The sequence below is a fragment of the Protomyctophum bolini genome (genome assembly GCF_963924005.1).
Source record: "Protomyctophum bolini genome assembly, chromosome: 1".
NCBI classification, from domain to species: domain Eukaryota; kingdom Metazoa; phylum Chordata; class Actinopteri; order Myctophiformes; family Myctophidae; genus Protomyctophum; species Protomyctophum bolini.
The window spans coordinates 3,225,297-3,245,296 of record NC_137862.1 but is presented as its reverse complement, the minus strand read 5'-3'; the positions used below and the strand labels follow the sequence as shown (position 1 = coordinate 3,245,296).

Below are 20,000 nucleotides of genomic sequence, written 5' to 3'. Positions count from 1 at the left end.
AACAACACAGCGCTCATAAAAAATGATCCCAAGATTCTCAACAACACAGCGCTCATGAAAATGTAATCTACAAAGTAAAGTCCTGAGTGTTAATTTCATTCAGAAGGCTCTCCTATTTAAATCCTATTAGTAACACTAGATCAAATCACTGCTGGACATGAATAGAATGTTACTAGTGAAAACATAACAGAACGTGGCGGCTTGACGTAGTACGACACTTAACGAGAACATAAAGGAACAATTCAGCACCCTTAACCCATTCTGACCTGAGATCAGATTCATACGAGGTTTCCACGGGACACACACTGGTCTGATTAACCCATTCTGACCTGAGATCAGATTCTAAAAATGTCAGTCGTTCTTCGAATTTTTCAAAAATAGCAGACCTACAAGCTCGTATCGCGCCACTCGGTGGCGCGATATGAGCTTGTAGATCTGCTATTTTTCAATAGCTAAAGCATAACATGATGCCAACACCAAAATGGGTGCCCGGTCAGAATGGGTTAACCCATTCTGGACTGAGGTCCATGAAAAAAAAAGGCTTCTAAATCCTAAAATTTTTCTGAAAAACCCATGTTTCTATGTGTCAGTGGTGCTCAATCTTTTTCATGTCAAGGACCCCCAGAATTATCTCTATTGGGCCACGGACCCCCATCTCAAAATATGTAGTTCCAGGGACCCCCCCCCCCAGAAGCCAATATTTTAGTTAAAAATGTTCGCTCTGAAATATATATTCAAAGATTTGCGGCACATTTTCACGACTTTTCAAAAATAGCAGACCTACAAGCTCATAGCGCGCCACTCGGTGGCGCGCTATATGAGCTTGTAGATCTGCTATTTTTCAATAGCTAAAGCATAACGTAATGCTTAAAACACCAAAAGGGGTTCCCGCCCAAAATGGATTAATACCGTGTCTCAGTTCAGTCTTTTCATCTTGTTTTTAATTCTCAGTTCACCATGCACTGCAGCACCACAACAAGCATATTACTTTTTGTGGGACCATTTTGGGGTAATTCAGGTTTCTCAGGTTTTTTACCCGTGGCGGTCTGGAGAGAACAGAAATCACTTATTCTGTTAGGGAATGCTTCCTTCCTTCAGGGCTAAGTAAGGAAGGAGTCTCCGGGGATTAGGGGGTATAGTCGTCTAGGCGATGAAATCCTAAACACAGCGAGCCCACGGTCTGCGTCTTCCCTTTCTCCTGCTGTCCTCTCAGACATCTTGTCCCTCTCGTAGCAGATATAATGACATAATTGTCCTCTTTTAGCATTAGCTTCCGGATTAGCATCCGGGCACAGAGTGACAGATGTGCTGTATTTTGTTTGTCTGACTGCAGGTTCTTTATTCTGCAGGTTTTTTCAGATTAAAGCGTGATTCAGACTTTTTGCCGTACGAAAAGGATTTTCAAATGAAAGTTTGTGGAAAGTGAAGGTTTCACTTGAAGACCAGGTTTATTTATTATTTATTTTGTCAAGCGAAACAAAAGATTGCAAAGTATTATATCGGGCTTCAAGTCAAATTTGTCCCATGGAAATATCCTGCATTTTCCCCCTTCAGTCGGTTCTTCTGAGTCTATAGTTCAACTCAACTCGTACACACTGCACAGCCAACTACGGTGGCTGTGACTGTAATTAGAAATTACATTTTCATCAACAACAAACCAGTGCACCTCCTTTTGTAGGTCGGTCATTGGAGACAAATTAGACAGCTGTAGGGTATCCATTTGAATATAACGTCATTATCCAATTCATCAAAGTATAATCACTGACGCACTGTGTTCCTCAGGCTGTCTATCACATTTTGGGCGGGGAACCCCTTTTGGTGTTGGCATCATGTTATGCTTTAGCTATTGAAAAATAGCAGATCTACAAGCTCATAGCGCGCCACCGAGTGGCGCGCTATGAGCTTGTAGGTCCGCTATTTTTGAAAAATCGAAGAACGACTGACATAGAAACATAGCTTTTTTTTAAAGAAAACTGTCAGGATGTAGAAGAGAATTTTAAAATCTGATCTCAGGTCAGAATGGGCTATTCAAGTCTTGACAGCCCTCTTGACTCCCCCACCAGTGGCTGGCTAGTAACAGTTCCCTGAGGGCAGCCATAGGAATCCCTGAACAACTTCACACAGAGTCTCCTTTGAAAGCCTGTGAAAGGTTTATTATGACATTACGGTTTGACTTTGACTCTGGCACTTAAAGCTGCGTGTCTCTCTCTCTCTCTCTCTCTCTCTCTCTCTCTGTCTCTCTCTCTCCCTCTCTCTCTCTCTCTCTCTCTCTCTCTCTCTCTCTGTCTCTCTCTCCCTCTCTCTCTCTCTCTCTGTCTCTCTCTCCCTCTCTCTCTCTCTCTCGACTGGGGTAACCTGCAGTCCTACATTTAGGTGCCAAAAAAAGTTGTGTTTGTACTAGAGCTGGGACTCGATTAAAAAATGAATCAAATGAATCAGAGGATTTGTAGTTAATTAATCTAGATTAATCGCATTTTAATCGCATATCAATATTCAACCTGAGAACAGCGAGAAACCTTTTTTTTTTTTAATGTTTTTTGGTATCCCAGTGAATCAATGAATAGTGACTACAGGATACCAAGCTCGTTTTCAACATTTTACTGTCATTAATATACTGAATGTTGTGGAAATAATAATAAAAAGTCACCCCATTCTGTGTTGCCTAGAACTGGAGGTTCAGTAACAAGTAACGGTAACAGTAAAAGTACATCTCAGTGACATCACAAAGCTGTACTTACTTCATATTGTTACTGTTTTTTGTCAGACCTCCAGTTCTAGGCAACACAAAATGGGGTGACTTTTTATTATTTCCAGTTTTCAGTACTATAGAAAAGCGCCCAATGAGAAACGTTCCGCGGTGAAAAAAAAGGTGCGATTAATTTATCTGTAGTTAATTAATCTAAATTAATCGCAATTAGTCCCGGCCCCACCAAATATATATCATATTATTTTACACAGTGGTGGAAAAAGTGCTAAAATATTTTACTTAAGATAAGTATCGATACTGCAATTTAGAAATACAAGTAAGTACTTTTAAGTATGTACACTCAAAAGTACAAAAGTATTGGTATTAGTATACTTAAAGTATTCTCATAAGAATGTCCAATTTTACAAGTTTTCAAGTTTAAAATAAAATGTATAAAAAAAAATATATAATCTAAATCTACAAAGCAACTAATAGGACTAACTCACATTTTCAAATGATTGTAGTGGAGTTAAAAGTATAATATTTGCCTCTGAGATGTATAGTGAAGTACAGGTATTGAATATTGGAAATACTAATAATGTAGTTGGCTTACACCACTGACATTACAGTGTATAGTTAATTATCTCTCTAGGTCGTCCTCAGACGAGCCCTCCATCGTCGTTTCCAGTCATCTCGGTTCTCCATACATCCGGCCAGTTCGTTGGTACTTTGCACTCCTGCATCGCTCTTGAGTATATCCACGTATGTTAGCACGGGGCGTCCTCGTGATCGATGGCCGTGTGTTGGTTCCCAGAGCACCAGTTTGCTGGCTGGCAGTTCTTGATGTCTTTGGCAGTGTCCTGCTAGTCTCATTCTCCTGGCTGCTATTTTCTGGCTCACCCTCGGTAGTCCCTCATACAGAGTCATGTTAGTGACATGTACAGTCTTGCTGATGTTAAGTACTGCACGCAGCATTCTGGTGTAGCACCCGTCAAGGGACTTCTCCAGGGTTGGCTTCAGGGTCCAGCATTCACTGCCGTATAGGAGAACAGACTCCACTGTTGCGTAGAAGAAGCTGAGTTTGATTTGTCGGTGGAGATTGGAGTTCCAAACACTGTTCATGCCATTTAGGGACCTCCATGCAAGTGCCTTCCTCACTTTCAGATCTTGCTCGGTTGAGTTGACCCATGAGCCCAGGTACTTGAAGTCTTTGACTTCCTTCAGCACCGTGCCTCCTGCTGTTGTGAGAGGTGGATGTTCCGGTGAGATGTTGTAGGTGATAACCTCAGTTCTCTTGGCATTTAGCCTAAGGCCAACTTTGGCACACTCCAGCTCCACACTGTTCAGGAGTTCCTGAGCTTGTTCCACGCTGTCGGAGAGCAGGCCGATGTCATCCGCATAGTCCAGATCTGTCAGGACTACCTTGGGATGTCGTCTTGACCTCCTTGGGGTTAGGGTGAAGCCAAGATCCTGCTCTCGTCCACTGATAGCTTTCCTGAGCGCATAGTCCAGGACTATGATGAAGAGGAAAGGGGCTAGGGTATCCCCCTGCATTACCCCGGCCCGGATATCAAACTCCTCACTGTTACCATCTGGGGTCACCACCTTGGCCCTTGTTTTTGCATACATGGACTCTATTGCCCGGAGCAAGTTGGGAGGGACACCGTAGGCCTTAAGGATCTTCACCATTGTGCCTCTGTGAATCGAGTCAAACGCCTTTTTGAAGTCGATGAAGCAGAGTACAGCAGTCAAGTTGTCCTTCCTCACCTTCCTTAATTATTATTTTGGTTTAATATTTAAATATCTTGCTACTGAAAAGGTGCCCATTTCAATTAATTTTACCTTTTATTTTAGATTTAGTATGCTAGTATATTTTTGAGGGGTCCTCTACATAACATGCTATAAGTCTACATAAAGTGCTATCTAAGGGGGTAGGGTAATTAAGTGCTACGGGCCATGATGGAGTCTGAAAAGGTGGGTTTTCAGACTACGGTGGAAGATTTGGGAGTGAGGCTGCACTTCTGACTGCAACGGGAAGTGCATTACACAGTTTTGGAGCCAGAAGGGAGAAGAGTTTGGGACGTGTGGAGCGTTGTTGTCCCGGCGTTTTTAGTGAGGGTACTTCCAGCTTCCCTGCGTTGGCGCGGGAGGGACCAGAGGGAATCCTAGGGCTCTAGGACCTGGGCAGTCCTTACGTGTACAGTACTGACAGTACTGACAGCGGTATCTATCAGGGACCCCCCAGTACTGACAGCGGTGAACACTCAGGGAAGGTTATAGTAACAGCTGGTGTTGAGGTTGAACGGCAGTAGAAATGGCGGATTGTCCGCATCGTGGCGTGTCACTCACTGGCCTGCTGGCCAACTTGGGCTGCCCTGCTATAGCACCTTCTGGCCAGTAGGGGGATCTGGAGATGGAGGGTCGAATGTCTCGGTCGACGACATGATGGGGAATTATCTTTTTTTTTCCTTCTCCAATGTACTCATGATTCATTAAGTAAACGTCACTAAAAGGATGTGTCAAATGATTCGTTCACCAGTTTGTTCAGTGTTTATACACCATTCCTCAATCCTCATTGGAGTATAGTAATGTCTTAGCCGTTCAAAATTGGCATTTGCAACTGTAATGACTGAACAGATGTATTCAGGAAGCGGCCATGTTAACGTCGAAGAACTAATACATTTGAATGAATGAATCACTGACTATAGTCACTGCCTGCTGGGTGTTGGGGCGACCCTGAATGTCTCTTTGTGTTTCTTTAGTGGTCTGTCAACTCAACTCTCACATCACAGGTTTACAAGTTTAACCCATTTTGGGGCGGGAACCCCCTTTTGGTGTTTTAAAGGATTATGGAATGGAAAAATAGCAGATCTACAAGCTCATAGCGCGGCACCGAGTGCTGCGCTATGAGCTTGTAGGTCTGCTATTTTTGAAAAATCGTGAAAATCTTTGAATATATATATTATTAGTACAGAGTGAACATTTCAACTCAAATCTTTGCTTCTGGGGAGGTCCCTGCAGGGAACAACATGTTTTCAGATGGGGGAGGCGGAGGCATATTACATATAATCTTTGGGGTCCTTGACATGAAATATTGAGCACCACTGATACAGAAACATAAGGTTTTTCAGAAAACGTTGACATACAAGCACCATCACTGCAGTTGAAGAAACAGTCGAATGGATCAGAAATCAACACGACAATGTGAATTGTTTGACGTTATCTATTACATTTATTACTGTGGGTTCTTTTTCACCTCATCTCAAACTGTTTTTCACCAACACCACCAACAATACTCTGTTTCACCAATTACGCCCCTACAAGTCTATCATTGTGCCTGAGTTCTGTTTTTATGTTTCACACAAAGCACTTGCTGTGTGCGTCTCATGTGCATGGCCAAACACCGCACACACACGCACACACACACACACACACACACACACACACACACACACACACACACACACACACACACACACACACAGGCACACGCAGGTAACCAGTGCTGGTTTAACAGCAGAGTGAATATGAAAGAGCCCCTGTTTAGTGGAACGGTTGAGTTGAGTATACCTGCTCTGATCTACTGTGTAAATCAGCCAGTTGTCAACAAGTGAGACTTGCGTGCTATTATGTGCATGCATGCATGCGTGCTTGCATGTTTGTGTCTGTGTCTGTGTGTGCGCGTGCACGTGCTTGCACAGTACACACACACACACACACACACACACACACAGACAGACAGACACACACACACACACACACACACACACACACATGCGTATGTTTGCATGCATGCTGGTGTGCGTGAAGGGCATAGGTCAGAACAAAATAGATAGTTTGGAGAAGTGTACTGCCAAAGCCAGCAGTCCTGTTTCAGCCCAGACTTTGGACCTTTGTATGCAACAGCACCACACACAGCACCAACAGAACCAACAGCACCACACACAGCACCAACAGAACCAACAGCACCACACACAGGTCTCTCCCTGCCTGGCCCTGGTCTTGGGTCTCTCCCTGCCTGGCCCTGGTCTTGGGTCTCTCCCTGCCTGGCCCTGGTCTTGGGTCTCTCCCTGCCTGGCCCTGGTCTGGGTCTCTCCCTGCCTGGCCCTGGTCTGGGTCTCTCCCTGCCTGGCCCTGGTCTGGGTCTCTCCCTGCCTGGCCCTGGTCTGGGTCTCTCCCTGCCTGGCCCTGGTCTGGGTCTCTCCCTGCCTGGCGCTGGTCTGGGTCTCTCCCTGCCTGGCCCTCGTCTGGGTCTCTCCCTGCCTGGCCCTGGTGTTGGGTCTCTCCCTGCCTGGCCCTGGTGTTGGGTCTCTCCCTGCCTGGCCCTGGTCTGGGGTCTCTCCCTGCCTGGCCCTCGTGTTGGGTCTCTCCCTGCCTGGCCCTGGTCTGGGTCTCTCCCTGCCTGGCCCTGGTGTTGGGTCTCTCCCTGCCTGGCCCTGGTGTTGGGTCTCTCCCTGCCTGGCCCTGGTCTGGGTCTCTCCCTGCCTGGCCCTGGTGTTGGGTCTCTCCCTGCCTGGCCCTGGTGTTGGGTCTCTCCCTGCCTGGCCCTGGTCTGGGTCTCTCCCTGCCTGGCCCTGGTGTTGGGTCTCTCCCTGCCTGGCCCTGGTCTGGGTCTCTCCCTGCCTGGCCCTGGTGTTGGGTCTCTCCCTGCCTGGCCCTGGTCTGGGTCTCTCCCTGCCTGGCCCTGGTCTGGGTCTCTCCCTGCCTGGCCCTGGTGTTGGGTCTCTCCCTGCCTGGCCCTGGTCTGGGTCTCTCCCTGCCTGGCCCTGGTCTGGGTCTCTCCCTGCCTGGCCCTGGTGTTGGGTCTCTCCCTGCCTGGCCCTGGTGTTGGGTCTCTCCCTGCCTGGCCCTGGTCTGGGTCTCTCCCTGCCTGGCCCTGGTCTGGGTCTCTCCCTGCCTGGCCCTCGTGTTGCTCCTGAAGGCTTAAGAGTCAATATTTGAGAATCTGGATGCAGCTCTCCGTCTCCAATACTTCAAATAGCTCAGATGGCTGACATGGCCTTTAGTATGCTGTTCAGGAAGAGAAGGTGGGTGGGTCAAGAAAGCAAAGACACAAGTGCTTCTTGTAATCTTGTAAGAGCGAAGCTGTGTGTGTGTGTGTGTGTGAAGCTGTGTGTGTGCGTGCGTGTGTGTGTGTGTGCGCCAGGGGGGCAGTCAGACAGATATTTTGTGAAGCCACTGAGGAAATCGGGATTTCCTGAAAGTTCATATAATGGCCTGTTGTGGCGCTGTCATTGGACCCAGAAAAACCCATAGCCCCATAGAGGTCCATGTATTTGGGCCCAACTTCACCTAGACTGTATTACCTCAATAAACATGGTCATGAATACTTTCTGCTTCCAGTCACTAGTTTAAAGTCTCCTTTATAATGTCATAATATTCTTTTTGGAAAATTATGGTCCCATTTATTAAAAAGATTACCATAAAGTCGCGTATGTTCTGAGGGGCGTGGCTACCGTTACAGTCTATGATCGGGATTCCCCACCCACTCGAGTCAAAATAAAAACCAAGGGAGAAGAAGGGGGGAAGTCCCGCCTCGTTGTCTGGGCCAGCCAATGGCCAGCAGGGCCAAAACGGATCTTGAAAGATGGCGACTTACAATACAAGGACTGACAGGCTTCATTTTATGTTCATGTTAGACCCGGAGAACACTTTGTCCATATTTTTTTTTACAGTCTATGGTGTGTGTGTGTGTGTGTGTGTGTGTGTGTGTGTGTGTGTGTGTGTGTGTGTGCGCGTGCGTTTCTTAGATATTTTTTCTCTATTTGTCTCTCTTTCTCCGTTGGTATGTTGGTACCCTAGACCGACATATATAACAGTGTGATACCCTCTAGCATTAGCCTGACACTCAGTCTGAATTCTCATTTTGTTTCACTTAATCTGAATTGCCAGAACATATTTTCTTTAAGGTAAAAGTATATTCTCGAAGCTGGGAAGCGTCTCAGGTCCCCATGCAGCTTCTCTCTAAAATGCACTATTTTAATCATTAAATAAAATTAATCCAACCGGATCGGCGCTGCAGGCAAAACCCGGAAATGCCGTAGTAGAAGAAATGACTCTGTCCGGTATACATTCAGGGTACATTCGCGTTATTAAAATGCCACAACGTGCATTTTAGAGAGAAGCTGCAGGGGACCTGAGATGATCAACGCGAGACTTGGTGACACATTGAAGCTGTGCCACAGCGCAAATGTAAACACATTTTGCACAAACACAAACAACCTAACACGACTACAACTCGAAATTATTATGGAGATTTTTGTCTTCGCTGCTTCCGGGTTCATAGTTTCTAGCCTGGTTAATAAACCAGACTAATATCGCACGGACCGCGGGATATTAGTCTGGGGAGGCTCAGCTTGGATTTCATTTCCAGGGGGGGCGGATTGAAACATTTTCTCTTTGACGCAATTGGTCAGAGCTATACTGTCAGTCAAAGGTCTCAAGCATTGAAAGTCACTGTACCAAAGCCCGCCCATATTGCATACCGTGTCCCGATTGGCCACACCAGTTCTCTGGTGTAGGAAATGGGTGTACAATTGAGCCTCTCCAGACCGTAATCCGCCGGCAGGCAATATATTTTTTTTGCATAGCATAGCAATAGCACGAACAACATAGTACAATATCTTTCTTGAGACTATAGCCTGGCCATGGATTTCTATGATCGAGCACAGCTTTTATATTGCAGTGTAAAAATGACATTTGCTTAACATTTTCAGATGTGAACACTTTCTCTTTACGTCTCAAACACAAAGCCTATACCATAAGACGGAAGAGAAAAGGCTTCTTCATACACCATAATTAGCGAGGCATTATAACTGCCTGTAGCATCGCTGCTTCTTATACATGCTGTAAAAGGTTTATTTCTTTTATTCTGTAGGATTTGTCGAGGGGCTGTTAGGCTAACTAAGTCTGACCCAGCTTCAGGTTGGTTTGCCTGAGACACAGTTTATGCCATGAGATTTAACCTCATTTATTGGACTGACGCAACATATGGAAAGGCAAATTATTTAATTAATAATAATAATAATAATACTTTATTTGTGTAGCACCTTTCATGACATGAAATGCAGATCAAAGTGTTTTACAGAGCAATGGAAAAAAGAAAAGCAAGGCAAAGACATTAAAAAACAAGCAGTACTGCAATACAGTGAGGACATGAATAACAAAAAATAAAAGATCAATTAAAAGCAATGTTGTAGAAGTGGGTCTTGAGCTGTGCTTTAAAAATGTCTACAGAGGCTGCCTGACGAAGGTACAGTGGGAGCTTGTTCCATGCCGACGGCCCGTAGAAGCAAAAAGCTGCTTCCCTATATTCTTTAGTTTTTTTAGTCATTGTGAAGGAATTGTGAAGAAAAAATAGTAACTGATGCTCTGATGAATTAAGTACAATGGAAGCTTTTTGTTTTGACTCACTCTGGTGTTCAGCATACTTGGTTGGTGACTAAGACCTTCCATGCGATCCTGTGAAGAACTGACTTCCATTGTGTGATTGAAGTCATAGAGGAGGCCCTGACTCTTTGCTGTGGCCTATCAGATGTCACTGGATGGATCTCTCCTGTGGGTCCGCTGCCATTCAAAGCAGATGAATCACATTTAATAAAAGCTGTGTTTGCGTTCCTCTCTGAGGTTGACTCGTCGTTGGCATCAGAGAATGCTTTGAACCTGGAAGTACAGAAGCACCAAAGAAAAGGTTTTAGATTTTTTAACGACATCAAAGACATTATAGAGTTCTTGTCATACGGTGCATCTCAACAAGCTCTCTTAATGTTTTCATTGTGATAGAGATCAGCTTGGCCTGTGTTGTTGTTGCGGGGGTGACTTCACTGACACCGCGTCGCTTTGCGACACATCAATCATCATGTTCAGGTTCCGCTACCCGGTCATTACCTGGGTTATTACGTGAGTGAATCCCCCCCTTCTTTCTCTCTCTCTCTCTCTCTCTCCCCCCCCCCCTCCCCCCTCTGTCCAGGTTTATTTTATTGTTTTATCTTGATTGTTTTTCTTTCCACTTTTGCTTTGGCAATGTAAACGTATGTTTTCTCATGCCAACAAAGCTCCATTGAATTGAATTGAGAGAGAGGGAGGGGGGGGGGGGGTCCTTCCTTTGCAGTCTATTTGAAGAGGCCTTCAGCTACAAATATTCACCTTCCTTCTCATTGGGTCAGTCAGGCTGCTGCCTGCCTGACCCAATGCCTTCTCATTAGGTCAAATGCCTCAGTGACACATGTGTTTCAACAAGCATACATACAGTATACAAGCGACCCTGTGTGTTGTGTGTGCAAGACACTGAACCTCTGGGCAAGACACTGAACCTTTGGGCAAAGACACTGAACCTTTGGGCAAAGACACTGAACCTTTGGGCAAAGACACTGAACCTTTGGGCAAAGACACTGAACCCTACGTCGCCTCCAATGAGTCGGTCGGTGTGAGCTCGCCACCGTTGGTGTGTGAAAGTGGGAAGTGAGGACGCTGGCGTCGACTGTTCACCGCTTCACCTCCCAACGTATGAATGAATGAACCGTTGTAAAGCGCCTTGAGGCGCACCTGGAAAAGCGCTATAAAATGCAATTCATTATTATTAGTAGTAGTAGTAGGACAATAGTTGATTAAAGCCATACATACATGAGTGAAACCTTTATGAATACAATCCAAGTTAAACCTATACCTGAATCATTTAAGCTGACCTTTCTATGTAGGAAAATGTAATGTGGCCACTCCGCCACACAAACCTTTGTTTTTTGTGAGGATTTATCCATTTACAGAATGCATTACGAAAAGTTATGAACCATTTTGTCAGGAAGCGTAGCTGACAGGCTGACAGCTGTTTCTGCCTCACACTGATTAGCCAAGGGGGGGGGGGGGGGGGGGGGTGCCGGTCGAAAACAGGCATTGGATCCTATTGGTCCACCGATCTGAGCACCCTCCCCTCCCCTCCCCTCCCCACTTTAAAACAGCGGAGAACACTGACTGACTGACGTCAGCAAATTTGGACGACGCTCCTCAAGGTGTTAAAAGAAAGGTTATTGGTTAGCGAAATACAAGGAAGTGGACTTCCTATTCCAGATTTCCCAATGGGTTTCCCCAGGCAGGCTTTTCTTGTATAAATACACAACGCCACATAGATTTAGAGTTTGAGTGGTGCAACCACTCCAAGGAACAGCAATGTTCTGTCAGTGTTAAACTATGTATGTGACTACGTGACTGAGTACCAGTAGGGGCAAAAGTAGCGCTGTTGATATTTTATTGGTTTTTTGAAGGGACAGACAGTAGGCTGACAGGAAACGGGAGAGAGATGGGGGATAACATGCAGTAAAGGCTGTGTCGGGCTCGGGAGTCGAACCCGCGGCACACTGCGACTGGATTACCAGTCGGGTGCCCAGACGGTTACGCCACCGCCTGGGCTAGTGCTGCACTGTTGCCTGCTAATGAGAGAGAGGGGGGGGGGGGGGGGGCGTTGCACCACTCAGTTCACACGGGTGTGATTTGACATTAATGCACCACTAAATACAGCCATGATGCAATGAAAGGTGTCACTCTCTGGTGGACAAAGACAGTATTACACGCCTGTCCTCAAAGACTGCATCTAAACTGTGACGTGAATCATGAGGCTGTTCCTTTTTTTTTCTCCATTTCTTTGCTTATTACCAGAAGCCCTGACCTTTGACCTTTGACCATAACTCACCACCGGGATGAATTGCTTCTGTTTAGTTAACTGGATCATCCTTTAGTATGGAAAATGAGAGCTGCGGCAATTAACCCATTCTGAACGGGCACCCATTTTGGTGTTAGCATCATGTTATGCTTTAGCTATTGAAAAATAGCAGATCTACAAGCTCGTAGCGCGCCACCGAGTGGCGCGCTACGAGCTTGTAGGTCTGCTATTTTTGAAAAATCGAAGAGCGACTGACATTTTTAGAATCTGATCTCAGGTCAGAATGGGTTAATCAGACCAGTGTGTGTCCAGTGGAAACCTCGTATGAAGCTGATCTCAGGTCAGAATGGGTTAAGGAAGAAAGGAAGACAATTGTAAAGGATTGAAAAGCTTTTTAGACATGGAGGGGAAGGCTCAGCGGCTGTAGAGGGCTTTGGAATTGTTGTAAAATGACCTAATACGTCTGAATTATGGCCGAGATTCCAAGCATTATAAAACATCAGCTGTCAGCCTGTCAGTTCATTAGGTATGATGTAGCATCGTATATACCAGGCCATGGGGTTGTTGTGGATTGATGTATATATTAGAAGAGCCTCTTAGTGTGATTGATACTGTCTCCCTAATTGAAAGCCATAGATGTTTTAGGTACCTAGTCCCTTTACAATTGCATTTTAGGATCATCTCTCTCCAGACAAATTGGTTCAGATGTCATTGTTCTGGTAAATGAAGTCATATTGTATGTGGTCAACGTCTTTAATGGTTTGCTATTTTTTTATACCATTACAGTTGTTATTTTGACGCACCAACCAACAGGCACACACACACACACACACACACACACACACGTATGCATGCACACACATTTCCCTGATGTGTGTCAGTGAGCCGTCGACAGAAACCACTTGGAGACACCAGATGTTGTGTTAAGGGTTAAGGGATAAGGGTGTTCCACAGCTCTTCATGAAAAATTCAATGATCTATTCTGACGATGGATAATTTTAACATTTAAATATTTAATAATGTTTGCTGTAGTTAATTTCCGGGCTTGGAGCACCGTAGCTCGGTGGTTACATGATTACATCCTTCTGCATCCTCACCCAAACGGGGGTTAGTTCCTCATGTGAGACAGAGAAACATGTTCTCCTTTTGGAACTCCAAATACAAGCACAGAGATATGTATTTAAAACATATACAGTATACAGTATAGGTCCATCTCTGGTTGAACATTTCAAAGTACCGAAGACAAATGCTTAACCCATTCTGACCTGAGATCAGATTCATATGAGGTTTCCACTGGTACACACACTGGTCTGATTAACCCATTCTGACCTGAGATCAGATTCTAAAAATGTCAGTCGTTCTTCGATTTTTCAAAAAATAGCAGACCTACAAGCTCATAGCGCGCCACTCGGTGGCGCGCTATGAGCTTGTAGATCTGCTATTTTTCAATAGCTAAAGCATAACATGATGCTGACACCAAAATGGGTTCCCGTTCAGAATGGGTTAACCCATTTTGTGCGGGAATCCATTTTAGTTTTAGCATTATGTTATGCTTTAGCTATTGTAAAATAGCAGACCTACAAGCTGTTAGGTCTGCTATTTTTTGAAAAATCAAAGAACGACTGACATAGAAACAGCTTTCACAGAAAATATCAAGCTGATTTCAGCTGTCAGCTACAAACAAACAAGAGCTTATATTTCCCACTCTAAGCTGGGTAGTGGCTTTTAAGGTGAAAAATTGTGATTAAATTGGATACAGCATGGTTTAATTCTAGGAGTTTACTTCTAAAGAGGAATGCTTGGCTCACTTAAAAAAAAATTAGATTAAGAGTTTTTGGTTCTAAGTACTTTGATACACTTCACTGTGTGTCCCCTAGTTAGTACCTTAAACCATTTTCGGCGGGAACCCCTTTTGGTGTTTTAAACATTATGTTATACTTTAGCTATTGAAAAATAGCAGATCTACAAAGCTCATCTACGAGCTTGTAGGTCTGCTATTTTTGAAAAGTCGTTAAAATGTGCCTCAAATCTTTCAGAAAATTGTCATGATATAGAAAACTTTTTTTTATTTATTTCGACGTCAGGCCTGAATGGGTTAATTCATCTCCCACCCCCCACTCTCTCCATCTGTCTCTTTCTCTCCAGGCTCAGCCTGCAGTCTGACTTCTGGCACAAGTCTGCAAGCAATTTACCTCCTCGGCTCACTTCCTCTTTTTGGTGCAAAGTAATTTATTATTATAATTATTATTATTACTGCTGAGACGGCTAACTGTTCCTCCATTAATGCACAAAGTACCATAATACCAGCATCCATACAATCACAGCTTCACTCATATATCGTACATTAATGCACAAAGTACCATAATACCAGCATCCATACAATCACAGCTTCACTCATATATCGTACATTAATGCACAAAGTACCATAATACCAGCATCCATACAATCACAGCTTCACTCATATATCGTACATTAATGCACAAAGTACCATAATACCAGCATCCATACAATCACAGCTTCAGTCTTATATCGTACATTAAAGGCAGGTTGATTTTCTTTGGTTAAAATATGTGTTAAATGGCTCTATTCTGATAGTACGCATTTCTTTTGTCCAGTGACAGTCTCCATGTCTCTCCAGCTCTTTATTAGGTCGGGATACCAATTTTCTCCAATCAGGATAGAGCACTCAGACCAGGGTACAGATTAAACAAGTGAAATTGGAAGTGATGACACTTGAACGGCTGAAAGAAATAATGATCAGACAAAATTGGAACTGAAAAGAAAACTATAAAAAAATGAATCTGATAAATGGGTGCTCTCAACCCAACCTGCAAATACATTTTCTGTTCATTGATTGCCATCAGAAAATAGTGCTTTAACCTTTTAACAAAATGTTTTGTTTTAACCAAAAAATATCTTTAACCGAATCTGTGCCAAAACGTGATAATCTCGTGAATAGCTATTGTATCCAACTGTGCCAACCTTGAGATTACGTGATTTGTTGATTTAAAATAAATAAATAAAATTTTACCTTTTTTTTTTTTTTAGCATTCCTTAGCTTCCGCCACTAGCATCCATAGGCCTCTCATTGTAGAAACAGCCTACATGATAATCTGCGGTACACGTGCCGTGCACGCACACAGGGCTATTAGTGTTATTTATGCTTAGAATGGCATAAAATGCCATAGCCTATTAAAACATTAATCTTCCTTTATGCCTATCGCTCCTTTTCATGGAGCATAGGCCGTTGACTCCAGTCCGCCAGAGTCCTCTATCCTGGGCCTTCTTTTCCATCTGTTTCCATGTCAGGCCACACTGTTTGATGTCCGTCTCAAGGTCCCTGAGCCAGGTGTTCTTCTCAAGGTCCCTGCGAGGCTGCGCCAGGTGTTCTTCGGCCTCCCTCTCTGTCTTGTGCCTTACGGGTTCCATCTAAAGGGCTTGTCTTGTGATGCTGGTGTTGGGCTTCCGGAGTCTGTGGCCCGATCCATCCCCACCTTCTTCTCTTAATCTCCTCATCCACTGGCGGTAGCCTCGCTCTCTGCCAGAGGTCATTATTGCTGATGGTGTCTGACCAGTGGATGCTCAGTGTATAGCTGTCCCAGTTATGGGTATGCTGTAATATTTTATTTAGCTTATTTTTCTGAAAATGTATATGGTAAATTATATTTTTGTTTTGGGCAACAAACGGTATACCTCGGTATTTGTATGGTAAATGCATGGTGAGATAGTGCCATCTACTGTGCTCTGTATTTGTGGTCTGTTTGTCTGTTTCATGGGCAGGTTGAATTAGGCTCACCTAAGCAGCTAATCACCTCATTTCAATCACCTGTAGAGGTGAAGAAATGAGGTGAAGAGAGGAGCTCTTTCATGTCAGAGAGTCTCCACAAAAGATAAGAAAGAAAAGAATATAAAAAAGAACAAGAACTTAACTGAACTCCTAAAAGTCTGTGCAGAAGGCGCATACGGTATGTTCCCAGTTGTTTTGTTTGGTGTCTGTAAAAGTTATATTGCCATTGTATCGTGTATTTGTTTGTGTTTTGTAACATGTGGACATTTCATTAGGAGCAGTTACATAATATCATTTGCCATAACCTTTGAACGTCGTGAGTTCATGACCGTCACCTCACTGGACTCATTCAGTACTTATACTTAGCTCTGCTCCCAGTTCTGATCGGTCAATATTTGTCTGTAACTTGCAGGCACCGTGCGAGGGCCCGCTGCCCGGGCGCCGGTCGGGGCCCGCCGGTCGGGGCCCGCTGCCCGGTCATCGCTGCTTTCATTCTCTGTCGTCGTGTTGCAAACTGTTCTTTAGGTGGCCAGTGGTTTGTTTTCCTCTTGTAACCACACTATTTCCACACTTATTTCAGTGTGGTTTCCTTCCCTAAATCCGAAATGTTTCTCTCACTCCCCCTAATCACCACCTTTGGGGCAGCGGTGGCCGAACGGTTTGCGGAGCGGTCTTGATATCGGAAGGTCGCCAGTTCGAATCCCCGGACCGGCACGTTAAAATTACCACCGCTGAAGTGCCCTTGAGCAAGGCATTGAACCCCTACCATGAAATGTTCTATGAGCAGGGCCTGGCTGTAAACAAGTTCTTGAGCTTAGTCCAGTTACCCTGGGTAAACATAGTACCTTTGCTTTCCATCTCTTGAACACTCTCATCAAAAAGGACATATTTTCTATTTTGTCCAATGTTCTGTTGGACTTGGAGGTTTCACAATCTTGTCTCTCCTGCTGGTTGGCCTTGTCTGCTTGAGGTGGACTGCCTGCAGGCATGCCAAGCTATCCTCCGTTGAGCCTTCTAGATCCCCCCCCACCAGGGGGCGTGGGGGGGGCATTCGGTCACGGTCAATCTCTCTCCCACTCACTCGCATATATATACGCGGTGTCAAATTTAAATGTACCCTTATGGGTCTATTTTTTAACACATTCACGGTTAAATGAATACTCTGTATTTTTCACTGCGTAATATACTGTTCTCAACATCTTAAACCCCCCTAGTGAGTGGCGCCCCCCCCCCCCTCCTCAGACCCCCCTATAGCCCCCCCTCTGAGCTTCCACCCTGGTCACTGCCCTCAACCCATGACAAGCACATGATGGTGTGGGAACGGCCATGGCTTTTGGTTTTAATGCTGCAGAAGAAAACGCATGAGACATTCTGTCTTGATGGCCCCCCCCTCCCCCCCAGTCAAATACTATGTAATGTATAAGCTATACACAACCTCATTTACAGTATTTAGTTAACCCCTATAGTAACAAAATGACCCTCATGGACATGGTATTATAATCTGTGATGTGACCATGAAGCTGATTCTTTATTTTTTAATTTTTTATATATATATTTTTATCCCACGATTTTGTAACCCATTTTTCACCCCTGTGTCAATCATCTAATGTGATCCTGGGCTCTACACACCCTCCACCAACCTAGTCCCCATATATGGGGGACAAGGGGAGAGCAACGGACTTGAACTCATGCTTCCTTCATGCCTGAGTGTCCAAGTTGCTCCTTTACACCTGACGGGGGGGAGTTTCCCTGGTTGGACGTAGTGCGTGTGAAGGAACACGTTATTCCAACCAGTTCCTTTCCCCTCCATCAGGCGCCCCGGCTGGCCAGGGGGAGGCAGTTTAGAGACCAGTTCCTTTCCCCTCCATCAGAGTGAAAAGTATCAAATATAAGGAGAGTATTATTATAAAGTGAGAAAACATCGTCGTCATCATTTTTCTACTGCAGTCGAGATCGTGGATTTCACAATATCACGCCAGACTTCCCGGTCCTTCAATGCCATCCCCAGTTCCTGCTTTACTGATGCCTGTGTCCCTATAGCGATGACATCATGTGTCCCTAGCGATGACATCATGTGTCCCTATAGCGATGACATCATGTGTCCCTATAGTGACATCATGTGTCCCTATAGCGATGACATCATGTGTCCCTAGCGATGACATCATGTGTCCCTAGCGATGACATCAGGGAACGACAGTGTTCTACCTCTGGTCTGCTTTGAGGCAGGACTCCAGAGAAGAAGGGAAGATATAACCTCATGGTCAGCTCTGTAGCAGTGGCCGGAAAACTGTGTTCTTCTGGATCGGACTGGTGACAAGGTCATTATGTCTATTCCAACATTCTGTCTCATAATCTCCAACCCAAATCAGCTGATGTTGCTGGTGGCCGGCCAGTGGAAGTGTGTTTTCTGATCCTGTAGCTTTCATAGTCCTGCTGTGAACATTAATGCTGCTGGAGGTAGGATCTTTATCCCCCACTGTTTATTGGCACGCACGCGCGCACACACACACACACACACACACACACACACACACACACACCTGTGGAAATGTGCTTGTGCCTTATGTGGCTGATACAGTTGCCTGTTGCCTTTATTTGACCTGATATTCGCACAAAAACACCTTTTGTGTCAAATGCAGCTCCGCAAAAAACATGCCAGGCACACTTATTTGAAGTTGTTATAGTCAATAGCTTGAGCCTTCGCTCGAGAGTGCATTCATTTGTTGGATGTTGAACTTGAAAGTGAAGCTTTGGTCTTGGGAAAGCAACGTGTTTGGCTAGATATGAAGATGTCAGGATTTGCTACAGGCAATTTCTCCTTTCTATCTTCTCCACAGCAGGCGCTACACATGGGGCTGCAGTCTTCTCTTCTCTTCTCTTCTCTTCTCTTCTCTTCTCTTCTCTTCTCTTCTCTTCTCTTCTCTTCTCTTCTCTTCTCTTGTACTGCTTTATTAGAAGCAATGGAGATCATATCTATCCTCCCCACTGATACCCCCTCTCCTCCCCATCTCCTCCCCGCTCCACAGACACCTTTGACCTCCTGATGCGGCGGGCAGAGAACCACACCAACGCCGTCCTCCAGGAGTCCTACGGGCCCATGGCGGGCCGGGCCTCGGGCCCGGTGCGGGAGCTGTTCACGGACATCGGCCTCTTCCTCCTGGGCTCGGAGCTGGGCGTGGACGACCTGGTGCAGCGCTTCTTCGGCGCTCTCTTCCCGCTGGTCTACGACCACCTGATCAACCCGGGCCTGAGCGACATCGCGCCGGGCTACGCTGAGTGCGTGCGGTCGTCGAGCCGCGACCTGAGGCCCTTCGGCGCCGCGCCCGGCATCCTGGCCAATCAGATCGCTCGTTCCGGCGTCTCGGGGAAGCTCCTGCTGCAGTCGCTGCACCTGGGCATCGAGGTCATCAACACCACCGACCACCTGCCGTTCAGCCGCGAGTGCAGGCGGGCCCTGCTCAAGATGCAGTACTGTCCTCACTGTCAGGTACCCAAGACTACATGCATTCTGATAACAAATAAACCATATTACCAGGTTTTACCCAGGGGGGCAGTCAGACAGATATTTTGTGAAGCCACTAAGGAAATGAAAGTTCATATAATGGCCTGTTGTGGCGCTGTCATTGGACCCAGAAAAACCCATAGCCCCATAGAAGTCCATGTATTTGGGCCCAACTTCACCTAGACTGCATGTATTACCTTAATAAACATGGTCATGAATACTTTCTGCTTCCAGTCACTAGTTTAAAGTCTAATTTCTAATGTCATAATATTCTTTTTGGAAAATGATGGTCCCATTAATTAAAAAAATGACCATAAAGTCGCCTATGTTCTGAGGGGCGTGGCTACCGTTACAGTCTATGATAGGGATTCCC

At 45.2% G+C, this 20,000-nt stretch overlaps 1 protein-coding gene across 3 annotated transcripts in view; it reads left to right on the top strand.

The window, feature by feature from the left end:
- gpc5a (glypican 5a) overlaps positions 1–20,000 on the top strand; it is a 180,963-nt gene that overhangs the window by 18,256 nt on the left and 142,707 nt on the right. For 2 of the 3 annotated variants that reach the window (XM_080777316.1, XM_080777318.1), the window contains exon 3: positions 19,152–19,612. The exons of the other annotated variant lie outside the window; for it this stretch is intronic. In XM_080777316.1, coding sequence (XP_080633442.1) covers positions 19,152–19,612 — 461 coding nt within the window. The remainder of the gene's footprint in view (positions 1–19,151; positions 19,613–20,000) is intronic. 3 annotated transcript variants of the gene reach the window in all.